The sequence below is a fragment of the Mastigoproctus giganteus genome, chromosome 11 (assembly GCF_048544385.1).
Source record: "Mastigoproctus giganteus isolate SK-2022 chromosome 11, ASM4854438v1, whole genome shotgun sequence".
Lineage (NCBI taxonomy): Eukaryota > Metazoa > Arthropoda > Arachnida > Uropygi > Thelyphonidae > Mastigoproctus > Mastigoproctus giganteus.
In genome coordinates, this window is record NC_143585.1 from 58,660,033 (window position 1) to 58,683,864 (window position 23,832).

At 37.2% G+C, this 23,832-nt stretch overlaps 1 protein-coding gene across 2 annotated transcripts in view; it reads left to right on the forward strand.

Moving 5' to 3' along the window:
* The window catches only part of LOC150078032 (putative phosphorylase b kinase regulatory subunit alpha), a 608,767-nt gene that overhangs the window by 233,098 nt on the left and 351,837 nt on the right, over window positions 1-23,832 (forward strand). For both annotated transcript variants that reach the window (XM_090384728.1, XM_090384727.1), the window contains exon 13: window positions 6,951-7,058. In XM_090384728.1, coding sequence (XP_090240854.1) covers window positions 6,951-7,058 — 108 coding nt within the window. The remainder of the gene's footprint in view (window positions 1-6,950; window positions 7,059-23,832) is intronic.

The following is a 23,832-nucleotide window of genomic DNA, read 5'->3' on the forward strand; positions in this document are numbered from 1 at the left end:
TCAAAACCCCATGACCTGCTCTTGCAGTATGTCAGCATTGCTCAGAAAACTTCATATCTGAATGTTTACTAACCCACTGTATTTTTCTGTACAACTGTTCATTGTACTCATATGAGTCATTAAGCCTATAACACACTCCTACTCTTAATTTTGCTTTCCCAGTGCTTATGTCACACTTCACTGACTCAACATTGCACTGTCCATCTATGTCAACTGGATGCACTTCCTTTGATTTTATGTTTTTCTTAATTAACAGCATAACCTCTCCTCCATTCCTATCTCTTCCTATCGTGTCTATCCTTTCTGTACACATTTTACTCCCCAAATTCTAATTCTGCATTCCTTATATCTGTGACACTACTTCTCTGATATCTCAACAATATCCACCTTTGATGTCTTGACCAACACATCAAATTTATTTACTATACTTCTAGCATTGGTATACATGCAATTATACATGCACCTATTCTTATTCTTAATTACTCTAACACATCTCATATATTTATTTGTTTCATGATGACTGCCATCAGTCCCTGAAACCCCCAGCACCCCTCGCTGTAGGCCAATGCTTATTCTAATAGAAGTAGCTCAAGAATCACCTTCACCTCTGCCTGTGGCCACTTTTAACCTTTTAGTCTGTGAATCCCCCCCCCCCAAGCTCGCAGTTTTCAACCCACCTAACACTGCTTCAGTAGCATCAGTAAATATTCTAGCACCCTTTCTATTTAAGTGTATCCCATCCTTGTAGAAGCAGTCTTTCATGTTAACAAGCACAGACCACGCTGAAACAAATTCTACCCCATGAGCCTTTCACAATCCCTCCAGTGCCGAATTGGTTGACAAGGCTCTCATCATTTACTCCTTCCTATTGTATCTGGGCAGAATTGCAGACACTTTCGAATTTAACCCTAACTCACGACTTTTTTTTTCAACATTGACCTGTACTTGTTAAACAAATCTGTAGATCTCCCTCTCTTAATGGCATTGATGCCAACGTGTACAACAATATCACCTTCTGTGCCCTTAAAAGGTGATATCTGCTTCTCAACATCATCAACTTTTGCACCTGGCAGATATACCCTGGTCCTATTCCATCTGTCCGTTTTATACAGTATATTACCTGTCTCCCTGACAATAGAGTCACCAACAATAACTAACTCCTGTGGGACCAGTGCATTCTGCCTTGGAGATTTCCACTCTGTTGCCTGATGCACAATAGTGAGCTCTGCCGTTTAGTTAGGCAGATGAGAGCTTGTCAGGCCCTCATTAATTTCTTCAAGGTCATCTACCCTACACCTCAAGCTCTCATAGATGCCCATCAAAACGCTGGATTGACTCCTCATTTCTAGACACTCTCTGCACCTGGCACATACAAAGACATCCTCCTTGGCTAGACCACCTTCTGTTTCAGAGGGTTGGTTAAAAATTTAACAAATTGTAAATTTTTTTAGGCTGTGATGTGTGGGAGAATCACCCCCCTCAGTTCTCCCCCGATTTACAGCACTCCTGCCACTTTGTGCCCGTTGCTTTGTTTCTAGTCTGGGGCATGGTATTTTATATTAATAAAATCAATAAATTTAATTAATTAATTGTCAACACTACACTATCTAATAGAATTCTAAATGCAATGATGCGTATTACGCTATATAATTTTACGTTAGAGCTACCTAGTTAAATTTAAAAATTTGAATTCCCTACCACTTTCTATGGCTGCAAGATTCGAACGACACAACGGTTTTACTTATATTAAGTAGTAATCCACAAAAACGCTTATCTAAATTAAAAGTAAAAATAACCAGCCTAAATAGAACTTTAAGGCTACTTATAAAGTAAAATATAAAATAACAATTAGGTAAATAAAACAGCAAACACATCACTTTTTTGGAGCCTGTAATTCACAGCTGTAATTTATAAAGGGAATCAGCACCCTCTTCCCTCCCTGGCAAAGTTTGATAAACTTCTGGCATTCATCTCCCTGAATAACTCCTCATTTGTGAATGTAGATGCAAAATACTCATTCAGTTTGTCAGCTACCTCAGCAGGAGGTAGCTGACAAACTGATATGGGAGGGAAGGGGATATATCACATTCAGTTTGCTGACAAACAATAAATGTTTTGCATATGCATTCACATGTACAGAAGTTTATAGGAATGGAGATATGAAATTAATTATCTTTGGAAATTAAATGATCTTGTGATAACTGAAAGGAACATGTGAAAGAAATTGTCAAAGTTAAAATAAATGAGGCATCTAGGCTGATGGAATCTGTCTAATTATTACAAGAAGCAATAAATGAACCTTTTCCTCCAAATTATGGTGGTATTCTTGGATTCAGGGATGTCCTTGCAGACTCAAGTTTTTTAATGGCTCTCTCTCTCTCTCTCTCTCTCTCTCTCACAAAGTGGAATCAGAGGGTAAAGCAATTAATTGCAGTCCTTAAGGTACAACTTCTGCAAAATGTTTGACAGTGATTATCAAATCTGAACTCATAAGGCAACTGGATGCAGAAATAATTTTGACATCATATGCCTATATTTCAGTAGAACTTTTGATACTGTTCATCTTGAATGACTGTTGTGTGAATTATCTTGTGGTGTTCGGGAAAAGTTACTTCTGTGAATAAAGGAATGGTTGAGTGATGGGAGACAGCAAGTAGTTAGCAATCAAAAATACTCTTCATGGGCTCTTGTTAAGTGGGGGTCCCTCAGAGTTCATCGTTGTGTTCCTTATTGTTGTTAATGTTTATGAATAATATTGATGGAGGCATGGGAAGTTTAAGGTTGTTGATGACACAACGGTTAGCAGGGTGGTTAATGACTTTATCAAGTCTATCATGAGGCTAGAGGGTTATAGCTCCCCTGTGATCAAAATAATGTGCCTTGTTTTACTATTACATGATGGCTAAAACTGAATGAATCCCCAGAATGCTGCTTTAGCCAATTCCCCCCTTCCCCAAGAAAATCCTGGGTCTGCCCAGGGCAGACCCAGGGTTTTCTGGGGGGAAGGGGGGATTTAATTTTGATAATGCACCCTCTTATAGTAGGCCTAATAACTGGAGTAGCAAGGGTATTAAATGAGGACATTCAGCAGATTCAGCACATGGTGGTAAAGGCTGTTCTCAGAATCTTATTAATTTGTTTGCTGAAAAGGGAGCTGCATGCCTTCCTGTGAAAATGGATGAATATTGAATAATGGATAACATTTACTACTTTCTAGAAAGAAGGTCTAAAAGGAAAGATAGATTTCAACAGTTTCAATATATTCTGCTGAAGTAAAAAAAGATTTAAGCATGCTTGCACACATGTCCTTTGTTTAACACATTCACTGCCTCAATCATATATGCATAAAATGCCACTAATAATGTTGTTCCGCAAGACACAAATGCATTCAAAATGCATCCAAGTGGTGTATCATAATGCATACGAGCAGACATTATTAAGCAGTCAACCAGTGAGTGCTATAAACATAAAGGAATATGAAATTAACAACTACAGTCAGTACTCATATAACTTGGTAGTTGTGTTCCTAGAAACCTCCATGCAATGCAAAATCATGCAATATAAATAACAGGCCCAATGGGAAAAATAGGGTTATGTGCTGATCACCAAAAAGATTGAACACACATTTGTAATCAAAACATTACCAAATGCAATAAATAATCGTAATAAAATACGTTAAGTGATTTTTACGTAATAAAATATTGCTAATGCTTATGCTTTTATCGTACACAAACTTATTCCTGATCTCTTCTTTGTTTGATCTTCTATCCAAACAGATAACAGATGTTCCATCTCTTCCAATTTTTTGTGTCTTGATCTAATGTCTTTTGTTACATTTTGAGTTGTTCCTGCTATAAAAGTTTCTTTTATTTTCCCTGCATTCTTTCTAATTGTTCTCAACGGTTAGGTTATGTTATTTTCTAACCTAAACTTAAAGGATAAGTTAGGAAATAAGGTTTCCTAACTTTGTTTGTGATGCCAATGTGAATGTGTTGTGTCAATAAATATATCGTTCTCAACTTCTACTGCCACTACCGATAACACACACCAAGTTAAACTGCAGCAGCAGCAGCAAACCAGTTTGTCTGACAAGTTCCTGTGGTTCTCTTGTTGCCTTTCTTTACCTTAGCCGCTTTTCTTTTTCTCTCTGAACCTGCAGTATCTTTACTAGCATGCTTCCTTTTTACACCATTTTCAAGTATTTTACTAATTTTTAGGGAATAAAGCACAATTACAGTATAAAAAGAACAGAAATAAGGAGACACGTGTTATACACACAAAGAAAGCAGACACACATGTAGCAACTGAGTAAACAATGCAGTAAGTGTTAGCATTAGCAAAGGCACATGATGCAAGAAAGCAAGCTTATATGGCATCAGCCAAAAAAAAAAAAAAAAAAAAACCACACACTCTTCTCATTTCACCCATCCACTCGCTACAAATGTTTGTCTAGTCCTGCCTTGAATCGAGTGGCATAGCTACCATGTAGGCAGGCAAAGCAATTGCCTCCGGGCCCTTTAGGGCCCGCCATCTTTGGCTGTCTCCTCTTTTTTGCAACTTTCATTAATTAAGTAGGGCCCCCCGAACATGTTCTTTGCCTCCGGGCCCGAAAAAAGGTAGCTACGCTACTGCTGGAATCTATTTAAGCTATCAACTTCTACAATGACAGATGGAAGTTTGTTCCAGCAATCAACCACCCACTGGCTAAAGGCAAACTTCCTCACATCTATCGTACAACTATCTTTCCTCAATTTGAATTTATCCCCTCTCAGGTGATTATTCTGAGGCAAGAGGAAGAATCCCATCAACATAGAGCATGCCCAAACCATTCAAGGCTTTATAAACCTCGATCAGATCACCTCGCAGGTGCCTAGTCTCCAGATACTGTAATTTGCAAAACTTAAGGCAAACTTCTGCACATCCATCCTAAGCCTTTCTTCGTAAGAGCAACCCTTTGTTCCATTCACTAATCTTGTTGCCCTTCTCTGTACTCATTCCAACAGCTCTACATCCTTCTTAAAAAAACAGATGCCTCCGTAGCCAGGTGGGCTGGAGCGGCAGTGCGTAGCACACGCTTCTTGAGTAGATCGGGGTTTGAGCCCGTGACCACCAAATACGGAGGATGTGGAAAGGTCGGAATTTTTTTTACAATTTATAACTAAAAACAAAGTAATTCCAAAAAAAAAAAAAAAAATTTAATTTGTCTGTTTTGTTTCTCCTGTGTTAATACAGTAGTTTCTTTACAACAATTGTGAAAAGCCATGATGCATTTTAAAAACATTTTTAAAATGTATGTCATCTTTGGTACTTGTTTTGTTTTGTCTGGCATATTCACCTTTGATGTCCTGCTTTTTAAACTTAGAGACCGTGGAATCGTACACACTAAGGGATATAAATTTAAATTGATAACAGATGACTGCAAAATAGATGTACAAAAATTTGCTCTCAGCTAACGAGTAATTTATTGTTGGAACAAACTTCCTTTATTCAAACAACCTATTAAGTAAGTAGTTTGAATAAAGGAAGATTTGACAGATTATTAGACTGGAATGGCTACCTTTCATTTTTTGCCAATACTGATACTTCTTGCTATGGGTTCCTGTACTGTCAGCTCTATGATACTATCAGGAAGATAGGTTATTATCTGGTCCACAGTATTCTTGCTCAAAGTATATTTCCTAACATGCTGATTCAGATAACAGTCATCTAGTTGATATAGAAATTTTGTCTCTACAGTAAGTTTTCCAGTGTTGCTATAATCAAGACCCTTACTCCTCTATATGAGATTTAAGGGTGTGCTTCTCTATAGAGGCTGTCATCGTGCTTTTCACAAATAGTATCATACCTGACTCAAATTTTTCCTTTGCTTACTGCATCACACATACTCGGTGCTAGCATGTGCTATAGCTTTTCTTCCAAACCTGGGAATGCTGTCATTGTATACTGGTTATTTTTGACATGTAATATGACCCCCCCCCCACTCTATTATGTATTCTTCCTAAATAAAATATATATACTGTAAAGAAAGTTATCATCCTCTGTTTCTGAGTGGCACTATCTTTTTTGTTAGACTTATTATGTTGGCATTAGTTGTTCCAGCTATTAGTTAAAACTCATTCTTTTTTTTTTTTTTTTTTTTTGACAACATTCTTGACATTGTTATAGTCACAGTTCAGACTGTGTTCTGATGTTGTTTACTACCCTGATGTGTACTATTTTTACTACTGTGTTTACTATTTACTATCCCATACTCTTAACATACCTTCTTGATGGTATCAACAAAAGCTTTGCACGCCATGTTTTTTCAAATGTGTTTTATCTTTACAAAATGGATTCATTCTTCTTACTGGGGGCTATGCTGATAAAAAAAAAAAAAAAAAAAAAATTCCACTCAAAAGTTGAAGAATCCTTCAAGCTTTGAGAATTAACATATCTTTTGTTATTTAATTCTTCCTACAATGCTTATGAGCAGAATTATAGACACTTGCATTATGGCCTAACTCAGTTTTTTCAGCATGCCCCTATACTTAACCCACCAGGTTATCATTTAATGTGCAGTTAATATCTAGTGACTCAATTTCATTTCGTAGTGCAACTAATTTTACTTAAAGCTTGGTACAGTCCCTTCATTGGTATATAATGTATGTATATATTTTAATATGATCTATGTAATATGTTTTAATGTATGGCATTAAATATTTTTTACTGTATATATATTTTCCTTTGTTCTGCCTAAGCTGCTATTTCTTTTGCAATACACATATGCATTCATTTATTTACTAACAATGAATGTGACACACACAATTGTAAATTAGTAACAGTACTTTTTTAACTATGAGAATCAGCATCAATACATGAAATTAACAAGAGGGGATAATTAATATATGATTTATAGGGAATCAGCCTTACTGTAGAAAAATACAAGTTTTATAGTATAAAATCTTTTTCAGGTTGATGAAGAATATCGAGAACCACATAGTCAAGAGAGAGTTGCTATGGGGAAACTTCCTTCCAGATGGGCACAGTCTTTGTACATCATTGGTAGACTCCTTCAAGAGGTAAACCCAGTAATATGCTTATAAAGTACAATTTAAGTTTCCTTAGTTATTTACAAAGTAAGCTGACTAATTTTTCTATAAAAAAAGTGTAGAGTTTAGTAATGGACTAGGCTTTTTATTTATAATAGGACTTACATTCATTTTTATGTCTATAGTAGATCTTACATCCACACTCACTAATCAGGTTCTCTCTCTTTCTCAGTTTATATGAGTATGTTGCTATCTCTACTATGCCTTGAAATCCTTTTATGGAAGTCCTTCTAGTAGTGACATAAATTGTTCTGAATGACTACAGTTAATTCCAAATAAGATGAATTCAAATAATTTTTAAGTTTTGGGAAAGTGAAAAAAGTCGTGGGGAAACAATCAGTCAAGTTCTTAGCTGCCACTTTTGTGGATTTAAAATGGAGAATCCATTTTTTTTTTTTTTTTTTTTTTTGGTTGATTTTTTCCCTTCTCCATTTCACTGACAGTTCCTAATATAGGAACTTCATCCTAAATAAGTTTAAGGCTCAGCTGGACAGGTATTTCGAACGAACAGAGGGGTGAAGTGGAAGTGGTTATTTTTTATTTATTTATTTTACTTTATTTTTTTTAGGCTGATGCTGCATAAGCTTGTTCTTGCATCAAATGCCTCTACTAATGCTAATGGCCTTGGACGTAAATATAAATAGTAAAACTACATTAATTTTTTAAAAATTCTGTGAGTTTTTTATTTTTTATTAATGAATGTGGCTGTAATAAGCACTTGAGAAGTTTGCTGTAGATGTTCAGTTTAGTAAAAATAAAGCAAACGCTATTCTGCAGGTAGTAGTAGTAGTAGTAGTAGTGGCACATGATGCAAGAAAGCAAGTGTAGGAGCTTATGCAGCATCAGCCAAAAAAAAAAAAAATCACACCATTCCCTCCAAATGCCTGTCCAGTTCCTCCTTAAATTTATTTAACCTATCAACTTCTACAACGACAGATGGAAGTTTGTTCCAGCAATTAACCACCCGCTGGCTAAAGGCAAATTTCCGCACATCTATTCTACATCTGTCCTTTCTTAATTTGAACTTATGTCCCCGTAGGTTCGTAGGTTTTTCATTTACAATGCAATGCATACAATATGGCCCTCTCTCTCAATTTATAAAGCATTAAAGATTATTAAAAGAACTTAAAGACTAATATCATTAACTTTATTAAAGACTAATATCATTAAACTTTATTAAACACTAATATCATTAACCCTTTATGGTCCAATGTCATCATAAAATTTCTCTTCCAGTCCAGTGTTGCGTCAGACATGCCTTTCTATTTTTTAAATTTCTGTTTTCCTACTCTTCTGATGTAATTATTAAACTTCTTTCTACTTATACTTCGTATATACAATTTGATGAACTAATTCAATGTTTACATTCATTTTTTAACAGCTGGTGGCTGTAGTTTTTCTTCATATTTAGTGTTCACTTTGTATTTACTCTCTGTCAGAAACAAAGTGTTTAGTCATGGCATCAACATCTTGTAAAGGCCTTTCTGATGAAGAAATTGAGAAATTTTTTGAATTTTCCAATTCAGAATTTGATTTACTTTTGTCTGATAGTTAGGATGATGTTATTTTCGATCCCAACAATATATCTTGCAGCAGTGATGAAGAAATTGATGATGACCTGTCAACCAGTGCTGGTGTGGAAAATTGGATACCAAGCAAGGTAAATAATGTTTCTTTCAAACACTTGCACTTTTTCTGTTTCGAACTGTGGATTTCATTTGAATAATTCAAGTATTCAAATAACTGAACTTGAATATTTTCAGCTGTTTTTGACTGATTATTTGTTTCAAGAAATTTTGCATGAAACAAATAATTATTCCAATGAAACTCTTTCAAATAAGTTACTTCCTGATTGTTCCATATGGTGTGACAGGGTTTTGGTCTCAATAAATGAACTAAAGGTCTTTTTTGTTGTGATTATTAACAAGGGACTAAATGAAAAAGACCTTTATAAAAGGAATACTGATCTGAAGAATGGACAGATAAAATCTAATTTTTCAAGAATGTTTTAGTAGGAAGAGACTTCTGCATCTACAGGGTTGTTAAAATCAAAGTATCCCTATGTAGAGGGCTCTGGAGCGAGTTCTAAGACTCGTACTGAAGAGAAATATGGACAACAGGTACAATAAAGAATGTGCTCGCCATTTATTGAAAAAAAAAAAAAAAAATAGTTACAAGATTTGTCACTGTATGGTGCGTAACCTTCTTAGTTATGATTATGCAAATAACTTAACGTATCTGCATACTCGTAAGGTATTGCCACAGTGCCACTACTCAGCTCTACTGTACTGTATAAAAGCAAAGCAGCCTCTTCAAAATCATACAGTAGATATTTGCCTGCACTACAGCAGCAGTGCCAACAACATTGCAGGAAAAGGTGCTATTAGTGAGGCTGTACTGTCAGAACAGCAACAATGTAGCTGCGGCTATCAGAGAATTCTGACACCAGAAGCACATAAGGCGTGGACCTATGACTGTTTGTGCTGTCCGCAAAATGATTGCAAAATTTGAAGTGACAGGACATCTTGGTGTTCAACCAGTTAGAGGTCATAAACGAATGGACTTCTCTTGTGTTGAAGATGTGGCTATGGCTGTCATGGATTTATCAAGTCAATCTCCATGTGGTAGCACAAGTGTACCAGCTGTTTCTCATGAAGTGGACATGCCGCATTCCACTGTAAGGCTAGTAATGTGTCTGGTGTTGTGGTACTATCCTTACAAGATGCACATGCTACAGCAACTAAAGCATGGTGATGCAGATATTCGTTTCACATATGCACTTCAGTTTCTGGTGTGAATGACAGTGGATATCACTTGGCCATGGAACATCCTTTGGAGTGATGAAGCCTACTTCTGCTTAAATGGACAAGTGAATATGCACAACCGTCGCATTTGGGCAACAGAAAACCCTCGAGTTATCCAAGAGGTCCCTTTGCATTCCCCCAAAAGTGACAGTGTGGTGTGGATTTACGGCCACATTCATGATTGGGCCATATTTTTTTGAACAGGTAACACGACTGGACCCTGCACGCGTTCCTTCACTGGACAGCGATATTATGAAATGTTGGCAAATTTTGCAATACCAGAGCTGCAACAACATGGGTGCCTTCAGGATACCATATTCATGCAAGATGGGGTGCCACCCCACATCCACCGTTGTGTCCAAAGATTGCTAAGGCAACACTTTACAGCCATTAGCCTTTGTTTCCAGACATCCTGGCCACCTTGATCACCGAACCTCACCCCATGCAACTTCTGGTTGTGGGGTTTTTTGAAGAACCAGGTATATCAGGAAGGATGTCAAACTCTGGCAGATCTGAAGGACAGCATTAGACGTCATGTGCTGGCTATTCCAGTTGACATGTTATGTTCTGCTGTAGAAAATACTGTTCTTCAAATGAAAACTGTTGTTGACCAAAATGGAGGACACATTGAACAATTGTAGCATTGTTCAAGTAATTTGTATTGCTACAGCGCCATATAGTGACAAATTTTGTAACAAATTTTTTTTCCCCATTAAATGGTGAGCGCATTCTTTATTGTACCTGTTGTCTAAATTTCTCTTCGGTATAAGTCTTAGAACTCGCTCCAGAGCCCTCTACATAGGGATACTTTAATTTTAACAACCCTGTATTTTGGATGCTGCATCAATGAAATGGAAAGAGCTGTTTTTCTGGCTATTAGGAGTTTCAGTTGTGAAGAGCTTCAGGTTTTGATGAAGGTGGTGGAGCCAGACTAAAAAAAAAAAAAAAAAAACCTTCATCACAAGTAGTTTCGAAAGAAGTTGCTTGATGTCTGAAATAAGAAAGTCTTTTCTAGGGAAAAAAGTGGTGATCGAGTTCAGCTTCCAATGAGAAATTGAATGGCTATCCTCATTTTGTGACAACAAAATTCAAATAAGAAGAACGGCTGAGCAGTATGTAATCACAGAATTTGTTAGCAGTGGAAGAAAATAAATGGTTTGGTGTTATAAGATATGCTCCAGAAAACCAGGATCGCATCGTAATGAATATTTTAAGAAATACCACACACTAAAATCATATAAATATCAAATATTTAAAATGTCTGAATTTATTTTTTAATGTTTTATTCATCACTTTTATATAATAAGTTGTGTAAACTCAAAAATAAATAATGTTTGAAGAATTCATATTCAGAGTTCATTTTTTCGTTTTTGTGCTGAACTGAAACTGGAAGCCAGCAGAAATAATGCTGGTCTGCAAAGGATCAAAGATTTATTTTCAAAGCAAATAAATGTACAGGATGGCAACTACTCTTACCATTTGAACTGCATTGCCAATAGTCTAGAATATGAGCTAAAACAGTATCTTCCCCATCACTAAATTAGTGAAGGCTGCCGTGATTGTCAATTACAATTATGAAAGCATAGTGAGAGGTGAGTACAGAGACTGTATGTGGTGAATGTTCAAACAGAGCAGTGGATGACAAACTGATGATTAATACACCATAATGTTCATGGCAGACTTTACTATATTGAAACCAGGAGCTCACATCTGGCGAGTATGGGCTTCGCAAACCCAGGGTCCTCAGCTGGATATCATCATTCTTCTCTTTCTTGGTGATTCCTTTCTACTTCTCTCTGTCTGTCTGTCTGTGTCTCTCTCTCTCTCTCTCTCTCTCTCTCTCTCTCTCTCTCTCTCTCTCTCTCTCCCTCTCCCCCCCCCCAGGGTAACTCGGGGAATTTTATTTTTTTGGCTGGTGCAGCATAAGCTTCAGGCTTCCTTGCGCCATAGGGCTAATAATAATAATAATAAGTGTTTTATGCACTTATTAGCATTACCATTAGCAAGAGCACATGATTCAAGAGCCGACCGGGCTAGCCGGGTGGGTAAAGTGCCTACCTAGCAACCCAAAGGTCGCGGGTTCGATTCCCGCCTCGGGCTTGGATCAAAGTACTGCAAAAACCTTGGGAGGTGCATTATGGCCACAGAAGCCTATGCGCCAACAACTACCAAAAAAAAAAAAAAAAAAAAAAAAAAATGATTCAAGAAAGCATGCTCATATAGCATCAGCCAAAAAAAAAAACACACACCCTTCTCATTTCACCCATCCAATTGCTCCAAATGTTTGTCTAGTAATGTCTTGAATCTGTTTAAGCTATCAAATTCTACAATGACAGATGGAAGTTTGTTCCAGCAATCAACCACCCACTGGCTAAAGGCAAACTCTGCACATCTATTCTGCAGTTTTCTTTCGTCTATTTGAATTTATGCCCTCTCAAGCGATTATTCTGAGGCAAGAGGAAGAATCCCATCAGCAGTGAGCATGCTCAAACCATTCAAGGCACACCTCAAACAGATCATCTCGCAGGCGCCTAGACTCCAGATACTGTAATTTGCAAAACTTAAGTCTTTCTTCGTAAGAGCAACCCTTTGTTCCATTCACTAATCTTGTTGCCCTTCTCTGTACTCATTCCAGCAGCTCTATATCTTCTTAAAATGAAGCCTCCAGACCTGTATACAGTACTCAAGGTGTGTACTGACCATTGCCTTATACAGGGGGATAATCACCTCTTTATCCCTACTAGAAAAATTCCTGTATATCATTGACAAGACACCACGAGCTATTCTTACACACTGTCTGACTGCTCAGAAAGCCGCCTCCATAGCCAGGTGGGCAGGAGCAGCAGTGCATAGCACACGCTTCTTGATCACACTGGGGTTCGAACCTGTGACCACCAAATACGGAGGATGCGGAAAGGTCAGGGAATGACCATCGCATATCCCCAGAGCAATATGGCCTTAGTTGCTAATGCTCCAAATGACAAACAAACAAACAAACAAACAGCACTGCTCAGAAAACTTCATATCTGCCTGCACAGTTACCCCCAGCTCCTTTTCACTCTCTACCACTGTCATGTAGTACCACACACTTGATATGTTACTCTGGGGTTACTGCTTCCCATATGCAGTACTTTACATTTGTCAATGTTAAACTTCAGTTGCCACCTCTCAGCCCATCTACTCAACTTTTCTAGATCCTGTTGCAGCAGCATACTGTCATTAGTGTCATTAACAACCCTGCCGACCTTCGTATTGTCTGAAAACTTGGACATTAAGCCTGATATACCATTATCAATATCATTAATGAATACAGAAAACAACAATGGACCCAACATTGAACCCTGGGGGGGGGACTCCACTAATAACATTAGTCCACGAACAGCAGTGTCCACTGATTACCACTCCGTCTTCTCCCACTCAACCATCCCTTTATCCATAGCAGCAATTTGCCTCCAATGCCACACTACTCCAATTTGTGCAGCAGTCTACCTGCTGTAGATAAGTAAAGCCTTTCTAAGATCCGAATATATGATGTCAAAATTATTCTTTGCATCCAGTTCCTTTGTGACCAATCAAATTAGTCATACAAGACTTCCCCTTAACTTTACATTTGCTGTATCCCATGCTGTGTCCGAGCTATAACTGAAGTCTTGACTAGATGATCCTGCAGTGCTTCTTTAACCAGTGCCTCCATTAATTTCCTGGAACAAGTTAAACTAACAGGTCTGTAATTACCTGTGTCTCCCTTTGGTCCTCCTTTCTGGATTTGGGTCACATTTGCACATCTCTAGTCCGTGGGTACCTCCCATGAGTCCAAGGAAGCTTGCATAATTATAGCTAAAGGTTTTCTTACTTCCTTTGCTGCCTCCTTTAATATAACTGGATAGATTCCATCCACCCCAAGTGTCTTTCTTATGTTTATCTTCAACAATTTCTCCTCCACTTTACTCTCAGTTATTACAAGATTATCTAGCTTACTGCCAGAGTTTAATAAACCTCTGGCATTCCCCTCCCTGAATAACTCCTCATGTGTGAATGTAGATACAAAATATTCATTTAGTTTGTTAGCTACCTGAGCAGGATCGTCAACATTTGAACCATCGATATCAAGTGGACCAATCTGATTCATCCCCTTCCTTCTAGCGCTAACATAAGTAAAGAACTCTTTGCTGTTTTTCTTTGCATCCTTTGCCAAAGATTTGTTGTAATTTGCCTTCGCCTGCCTAACCTCCTTTGTAACTTGGTTACAGACCGGCTTATGTCTATCATGGGCTTCTGTGTCACATGTTAATTTATATGTATCCCATGCATTTTTCTTCTCTGTCACATGTCTAATTAGTTCATCTGACATCCATTTAGGTCTAAATCTTGAACAATATTTCTTTGTTGGTATGAAAAGCCTAATAGCTTCCAAGATTAATTCTTTGAATGCTTCCCATTTTTGAATTTGCTGTAGGTAACATCATCAGTTGGTTCCACCGTATAGAATTTAAATACTGTCTCAGACCACCATAGTCATCTTTACGAAAGCAAAAACCCTTCCCTTCCCTTTACTGTTGATGGTACTTACTTCTTTGAGTAAATCCCACTTCAGCACACTGTGATCACTGCCAACTAGTGGTTCCTTTATCTGCAGATTCTCGATGGATGAAGAATCACTACTGATAATCAGATCAAGAGTATTACTCCCTCTAGTTGCCTTCTGAATGTGCTGCTGTAGAAACCAATCATCCAATAAATCCACAAAAGCCTTGCTAGTGTGTGAGTAACCAACCCACAAAATCCAGTCAAACTCTGGGAAATTAAAATCCCCCATTATAAGACACTCTGATTTACTGTCCCACTCTATTTCTCTGCACAATTGCTCATTATTACTTATCAGATTCATTAGGCCTATAACACACACCTACTCTCATTTTTCCTTTCCCAGTGCTTATGTCTCACCAAACTGACTCAACATTGCATTGTCCACCAACATCAACTGGATGCACTTCCTTATATTTTATGTGTTTCTTAACTAACTGCATAACCCCCTCCTCCCTCTCTGTCCTGGCTATCCTTTCTGTACACATTGTCCTCCCAAAATTCCAATTCTGCACTGTTTATGTCTGTGTGACATCACGTCTCTGATATCCCAACAATATCTGTGTTTGATGTCTTCACTAGCACTTCAGGCTCATCGAATTTATTAACTATACTCCTAGCATTGGTGTACATGCAAGTATACATGCACCTGTTTCGATTTTTAGTTACCCTAACGCAGCCCATGTATTTACTTGTTCCACTATGACTCCCAGCATATAGTAAAGTCTGTATGATAAAAACGTATTAGTGCGCTCTACTTACAGTGGTTCCTCAAGGTGATATGTGCTGATAGAATCTGTGTGAAATTATGATTATTTGATTCATAGTTTCAATTTGCTCTTGCATATCTGATGAATAGACACGCATGAACCATAAAAGGGTTTCTACATGCTAATTTAAGATCTTCAGTTTCCTTCACTTTGAACAAAGCCAGCCGAACTTTGTTTATACCATTTCTGGGTATGGAAAGTGTGATCTCAATAGTGCCAAGAATTAATACGTGTTAAATTAATATCTCTGAAAAGATTTTTATCTATGTTCTTGATTTTTAAGAATTGTTTCATTATTACCAGCCTCTCCCAAAGATCAGTAGGCTTTTAACATGGCTAATGTTTAAGCAGAATAGAATTAGGCAGTATCAGGGTCTTTTTTTTCCTTCTTCATAAAATTTCTCCAATAAGGAAAAATGACATATTTCTGGTGTATAAATAAGCAGCTTAGAAAGGAAATACAAAAAAAAAATAATCCAACTTTCCTTGCAACCAACCCCTAATAATGTAAGAACGATGCAATTTTATTTACTGGGATTTAGTATTAGTAGAGGAAAATGATGTAAGAAAACAAGCTTATACATCATCAGCCACAAAAATAAAATAAAAAAAAACATAAAAATGTATCCTATTTCACCTATCCATCCACTCTAATAATTTTTCTAGTTCTTCCTTGAATTTATTCAAATTATTAACTTTCCACAATTCAACCACACATTGGTTCAAGGCAAACTTCCACACACCTTTTCTGTAACCATCCTTCCTCAGTTTGATTTTATATCCCTCATGAGCATAGCCTCAGCAAGAGGAAGAATCTCATCAGCATTTAATTTGCTCAAGCCATTCAAAAGTTTAAACACCTCAATCAGAACACCTTGCAGATATCTGGTCTTCATATGGAGAATTTGCAGAACTGGTAAGATCATCTCTTTGTTCCCCTCACCAGTCTCATTGGCCTTATCTTTAGTTGTTGCGGCACCTCTACATCCTTCCTAAAATGAGGCCTCCAGTCCTGCATGCTGTACCTCAAAATGTGGCCTGACCATTGCCTTATATAATAGAATAATCCCTGCTAGCAAAATTCCTGTATGTTGTTGACAAAATCCCATGAGTTGTCCTGGCATTCATCAGATATGAAGTTCTCTGGCACTGCTTAGAGAACTTAAAATCTGATGGCACAATTTACCTTAAGTCCTTTTCATTTTCCACTGCCATGAGTGTAGTACCAAACATTTCATGCATTACTCTGGTATTACTGCTACCCATGTGCAGTATCATGGATTTATCAATATTAAACTTTATTTGCAACTTCTCAGCTCTTCTTCCTAATTTGTCTAGATCTTGTTGCAGTAACATATCCTGATGATCATGATTAACGACCCTGCCAACCATCATATTATCTGCTGACTTAGACAGTAAGCCCAATATATCTTCATCAATATCACTAGTAAATACAGAAAATAACAGTGGATCCACTATCGGACCCTGTGGATCTCCACTAATAATAACATTAGTCCATGACGAGCAATGTCCATTGGTAACCAAACCCTTTCTTCTCCTACTCAACCATCCTTTTATCTATTGTAGCAACTTGCTCTTAATGCCACACTGCTCCAATTTGGACAGTAGTCTTTTGTGTGCAACAGTATCAGAATCCTTCCTGAAATCCAAGTGTATGATATCGAAATTATATTTTGTATCTAGTTGCTTTGTGACTGAATCATAGTATCTAATCAAATTGGGACAACATCCTCCCTTAACGAACCCATGCTTTGACTGAAGTATAACTGCTGTGTAGATAGTCCCGTATCACTTCTTTAGCCAGTGATTCCATTAATTTTCTTGGAACACAAGTTAACTAACAGATTTGTAATGCTCGTGTCACTCTTGATCCCTTCTTTGTAAATTGGGGATTCATTGGCACATCTCCAGTCCACAGGGACCTCCCCTGAATCAAAAGAATCTCAAAATTATGGCTAAGGGTTTCCTTACCTCCTTTGCTGTCTCCCTTAATATAATTGGATAGATCTCATCCACGCCAGGTGCCTTTTTTATGTTTAACTTTGACAATTTCCCTTCCACTTTCCTCTCAGTTATTATAAAATCATATAGCTCTCTGTTAGAGTTTGATAAACTTCTGGTATCCACTTCCAAGAATTCCTTATATCTGAATGTAGATGCAAAATACCTATTCAGTTTGTCATCAACCTGAGCAGGATCATTAAATCAGCAATATGAAATGGACATGAAGGGGGCATCAGAAGGTTTGTACCCTGACCTAGATAAAACATCACTAGGAAGATGCTGTGAAATTTCATTCCCGTAGGTAATCGTACACCAGAGCTGGAGCCCGGAATCTCAGGAAGGACACTGTTGTTGACAAAGTGGAGTTTCGAGCAGTGATCAAGTTCCTGCATTTGCAAAGCAAGAAAGCTGAAGAAATTGATGCAGAAATGAAAGCTGTGTATGGGCAGAATTGTCCATCCTATGACACTAGATAGTATGAATCAGAGCTGTAATACTCAATATGTTCTACGTTGATAATAATATTAGTAAATTGATAAGAGGAGTTTACCTCAATATAGTACGTAGAACACTTCCGTATGATACCCTCCAGAAATTAAAACGGAAAAAACGAAAAAATCGACAACTTACCGGTACATTAAAGTAAAATATAAATAATTAAATAATCAATTTAACACAATTCAAAATCAATTTAAAACAATTAAAATTCAAATTAACGCAATTAAAAGAATCTAACGAAAATATTCAAAATCGGAATATCGTTTTGAAGGAAAATCGTTTTGAATATTTTCGTTAGATTCTTTTAATTGCATTAATTTGAATTTTAATTGTTTTAAATTGATTTTGAATTGTGTTAAATTGATTATTTAATTATTTATATTTTACTTTAATGTACCGGTAAGTTGTCGGTTTTTTCGTTTTTTCCGTTTTAATAATCTGGAGGGTATCATATGGAAGTGTTCTACGTACTATTTGAGGTAAACTCCTCTTATTAATTTACTAATCCTATGACACTGTAAAAAAGTGGAAATGGGAGTTCCAGTGTAGCCATACAAGTATATCTTTGATGAGCCAAGAGAAGGAAGGCCATCAACATCCACAGACAGTGAGATGGTTGCAAAGGTTGAGCAGCTGGTGCTGAGTGACAGACATGTGACAATTAATTTCATCGCAAATGCAGTGGGAATTAGTTATGGGTCTGCTCACAGCATTTTACATGACCATCTGCACATGTCTAAGGTCTATGCATGATGGGTTCCAATATTGCTGACGCCTTTGCCAAAGCAGTGTCGAATGCATTGTTCTCGCCAACTGTTGGATTTGTGTAATGCAGATGTTGAGAACTTTTTTGATCGGTTGGTGACAAATTATGAATGCTGGGTCTACCAGTATGATCTGGAGACTAAAGACATGTCAAAGCAGTGGAAGCACACCTCCTCCCTACCTCCCAAAAAGGCAAAGCTCACTCCATCTGTGAAGAAGGTCATGTTGTCCATGTTTTGTGACAGAAAGGGGGTTATCCTAACAGATTAGCACCCCGTGGTTCCACACTTACTGGCGAATACTATAGAAATCTTTTGAAAAAATTATGCGATGCTTTGAAGGTGAAAAGCATGGAATGTTAACCAAAGGTGTCAATCTTCTGTTAGATAATGCACACCAGCTCACATGGCCATTGCCACCACTAACTATATTGCCCAATGTGGCTTCGAACTACTGCAGCACTCACCCTATTCTCCTGACCTAGCACTGTCAGACTTCTTTTTTCGAGAAATGAAGAAACCATTATAACATATGACACAATGTGTCATATGTTATAATGGTTTCTTTAATATGCTATAATGGTTTCTTTCTACACAATGTGTCATATGGTAATATGACACATTGCGTAGTTGCCACTTTGATTCATCTCAGAAAGTCATCAATGAAGTTGAATGGTTTCAGGCAAAAAGTGCGGCAATTCTATGATCAAGGCAATAAACAACTGATCCATAGATGGGAGAAATGTGTTACTATATGTGGAGAGTACATAGAAAAGGATCAAAGTTCCTGTGAAGTTTCACCTTTCTAGGACTATTATTTCTAGGTAAGGGTACGAATCTTTTGTACCCCCTTGTATGTGATTCAACCCCTTCCTTCTACTGCTAATATAAATAAAGAAGCTCTGCTGTTTTTCTTTGCATCCTTTGCCAAAGATTTCTCATAATCCTTGGCTTACCTAACCTTCTGTGTGACTTGAATACATACTAGTTTATAACTATCATTGGTTTCTATATCACCTGATAATTTATATGCATCCCTTCCATTTTTCTTCTCTTCCACATGTCTCATTAGGTTTATCTGACATTCATTTAGGTCTAAGCATTTAATACTATTTCTTAATTGGTATGAAAATCCTACTAGCTTTTATGATTATTTCCCTGAATTCTTCCCATTTAGAATTTGTTGTTAACATCATTAGTTGGTCCCACTGCATAGAATTTAAAAACTGTCTGAGAACACAGCAGTTACCTTTACGAAAGCAAAATCCCTTTATCCTTGATGGCAGTTACATCTTTAAGTTATTGTTATTTTGTTTTTTTAGGAGCATTAGCAACTAAGGCCATATTGCTCCGGGGATATGCGGTGGTCATTCCCTGACCTTTCTGCATCCTCCGTATTTGGTGGTCATGGGCTTGAACCCCGGTCTAATCAAGAAATGTGTTGCTCCTGCCCACCTGGCTATGGAGGCACTGCACATCTTTGAGTAAATCCCACATCAGTACACTAATCACTGCCACCTAGTGGTTGTTTTATCTGCAGATTCTTAATGTATGAAGAATCACTGCTGATAATCAGATCAAGAATATTGCTCTCTCTTTAACTCGCTCACATACTGCTCTGTAGGAAGCAGTCATCCATGACATTCACAAAGGTCTTGCTAGTTTGACCAGACCACAAGTTCTTATTCAATATGTGGGAAGTTAAAATCCTCAATTATAAGCCATTCTGATTTATTAGCCCACTGTATTTCTCTGTATGCCACAGAAAGGGATATAATCATTGGAGTAGAAATTAAATTGAAAAGGTGGATTCATGTACTTATCCTGGACAGGTCATTAGCTGTAACAATTAATAAATGGCTTGGAAGTGAAGAGAAGAATAAATTTCGGATGTAGCATTCAGGAAATATAGTCACATAGGAGCAATATCCCAATTTGTCTGAAATGTAAAATAAGGAACAAATGTATACGCTCCACCATGACTTAATGAAGTGAAACTTGGGCACTCACCAAAAGAATGGAAGAGAAGCTGAAAACTACATAGTGAAGAATGGAACAAATTATATTAGGAATCAGACTTTTGGATAAGAAGAGAAACACATGGATTAGGCAGTAAACACAAGGGAAGGGTATTCTTATCAAAACTAAAGAACTGAAATGGACTTGGGCAGGACACATAGCTCTAAGACATGATGACAGATGGACTAAGAAAATAACAGAATGGTACCCAAGAGGAGCTAAAAGAAAAACCTGATGATCTGGGCAGATGAAATTCAAGGGTTGGTGAGTAGTAAATGGATAGCCATTGCACAAAACAGATGGAACTGGAAAGTTGCTGGAGAGGCCTTCATCCCGCAGTGGATTTAAAATAGCTGATTGATGATGATTTCTCTGTATAGTTGTATAGGACTATAATGTATCCTTCTCTCATTTTTGTTTTCCCAGTGCTTATGCCACACCAAACTGACTCAAATATTGCACTGCCTTAATTTTATGTTCTTCTTAACTGATTTCATAGTCTGTATCTCCTTTCTGTATACATTGTGCTCCCCCATATTCAAATTCTTTATCTGTTATATCTGAGTGACACCACATCTCTGATATCTCAACAGTGTCTGTTTTTGGTGACGTGACCAGCACTTCGAATAAACTATTCTTAACATTGGTGTACATGCATCTTTTAGTCTTAGCTACTTTAACATAGCCCATATATTTCCTTCTTTCAAGATAACACCCAGCAGGCCTTGCAATCTCTGATACTTTGTTTTCCAGGCTGCTGCATGTTTCAGTAGAAGCAGTTTTCTGATCCACCTAACACTGCACTTGATAGCAACAGCAAATATTCTTGCATGCTCCTATTTAAGTGGATCCCATCTCTTTAAAAATAATCTTCCTTGGTAACAAGCACAAATCATGCTGAGAAAAATTCTACCCCTTGCTTTGCACATTCTCTCCAGGGCCAAATTGATTGACAACCTCTCAACATGTACTTACTCATATCATGTCTGGGCAAAATTGCAGACACTTTCAATCAATTTTAAATTCAATGCTAACTCGCAACTTTTTCCCAACATTGCTCTGTACTTGTTAATTAAGTCCTCAGATCTCTTCCTCTTAATGTCATTAGTGCCAGGGTGTATATCAACAACAACAATATCACTTTTGTGCCATTAAAATGATATCTGCTGTACAATGTCATCTACTTTTCCCCCTGGTGACATGCCCTGGTACTATTCCACCTATTCTTCTTGCAAAATATATTTTCTGTTTCTCTGACAATAGAGTCACAGACAATAACTACCTCCTGTGGGACCAGCACATTCTGCCTTGAGGATTGTCACTGTGTTTCCTTATGCTGAAGTGTGAGTTCTGGCATTGAGTTGGGCAGCTGAGAACTTAATTTCCCCCATTTTAATTCCTTTGAGGGTATTCAACCCTAGGGTTCTTTATTGTTCTTCAAACTCTCATAAAAGTTCATCAGAACACTTAGTTGGTGCATAATATCCTCACATTCTTTACATCGAGCACACACAATCTTGGAGGTATCATGTTCCATTGCAAATTTATCTGCAAACATTGAACAAGTAATATATTTCATAATGTCTTGATTTAGAGGACAACTGCTTCCACCCTCTCAGTTTTCCTGCTACTTTGAGCCACTTTCTTTTGCTTCTCTGATTTGGGGTATAATTTCCATTCAAATTCAATTTAATGGAGAATACTACACTAAACTAATTTAGTTAAATGCACTAATAACACTATGCACCAGTTACGCAGCAGTAATACGCATTACACTATGAAGTTTACATTATTAAATATATGGTAAAATATATAGGGTGTCCCAAAAAGACACTGCATATTTTGGTGAAATCCAGTGAATTTCAGATGAATGACTTAATAGCATAATTACAAGTTTATTTTTACACAATATCCAATTTTGAAACAGAGAAAAAATTATAACATACAAAGGTCAAGAATTTAATTATTGTTTTCCACATGTGCCCCTTCAGTGTCCCTGCAGATTTCAAATCACTCAGCCATGTTGCAGAATGCATTTGCAAGCATTTCATGTACTGCCTCCCAAATGTGTTGTCTAAGATCAGGTTAATTTTGAACCTTCTTGCGATAAACCTTTGATTTTACGAAATCCCAAGCAAAAAAATCCAAGAGAGTTAAATCCAGAGACCGTGCTGCCCAAGGTCTAGGTCCTGTATGCCGGATCTGCCGATTTGAAAAGTGCCTGTTTGAGGTATTCCTGGACGGTTAGAGCGTAATGACATGGTGCCCCATCCTGCTGAAACACTACACTCGAAATAACACCATCATCAAGAAGTTGGGATTCAATAAACTGCTGAAGCATATCAAGGTACACAATTCCTGTGATTGTTGCTTCTGCAAAAAAGTAAGGTCCATAAATTTTTGACTTTGTCATTCCAAGCCACACATTTACTTTAGTGGAGATACAACAATTCTGGTGATTCATTTTGCCACAAATGTGAAACGTTGCCTCATCACTGAACAAGATGTGGTCCAGTAAGCTGTTATTTTGGATTTGATCGACAAGTTCTGCACACATTGCTGCTTGACTTGGAAAATCTTCTTTGTGCAGGTCATGCAACAGTTAAATGTGGTAGGGCTTTTTCATCAGTGTCGAATGCAAACTTCTTTGAACTGTCTTGGGTGTGTTCAGTCTTCGAGGTCCCTCCCTAACTGATAATTTTGGGTCCTCTTCAAACATTTGTCGAATTGATTCAATGCTTTCACATGCTGTCCTTGGGCATACACATCTCATTGTACACACACACACACACACACACACACACACACACACACACACACACACACACACACACACACACACACACACACACACACACACACACACACAGTTCTTTTAAACTTATTCACCAGTGCACAAATTGCATTGTCTGTAGGACTGGGACTATAAAATCTACTTGAAAATCTTACTCTACTTTCACAAAACTTCATTCCTTTGATGTGGAATGTTACAACAAAAATTCACTCTTGAACATTCATTATGAATTATAGGCCTGAAAAGAAAACATTAAAAAAGTAATAAAAATTATAATAACATCTCTAACACATTACAAATACTTATTTTTTATGTAAAAAAAGAATAAATATACTTGTCGTAACGAAATTTATTTAATAATCACACTGTTTCACCAAAATATGCAGTGACTTTTGAGAAATTCTGTGTGTATATATATATATATATATATATATTATGATATTGAGTTTGCATTATATGCATTATGTTATTGATTTTATGGTATAT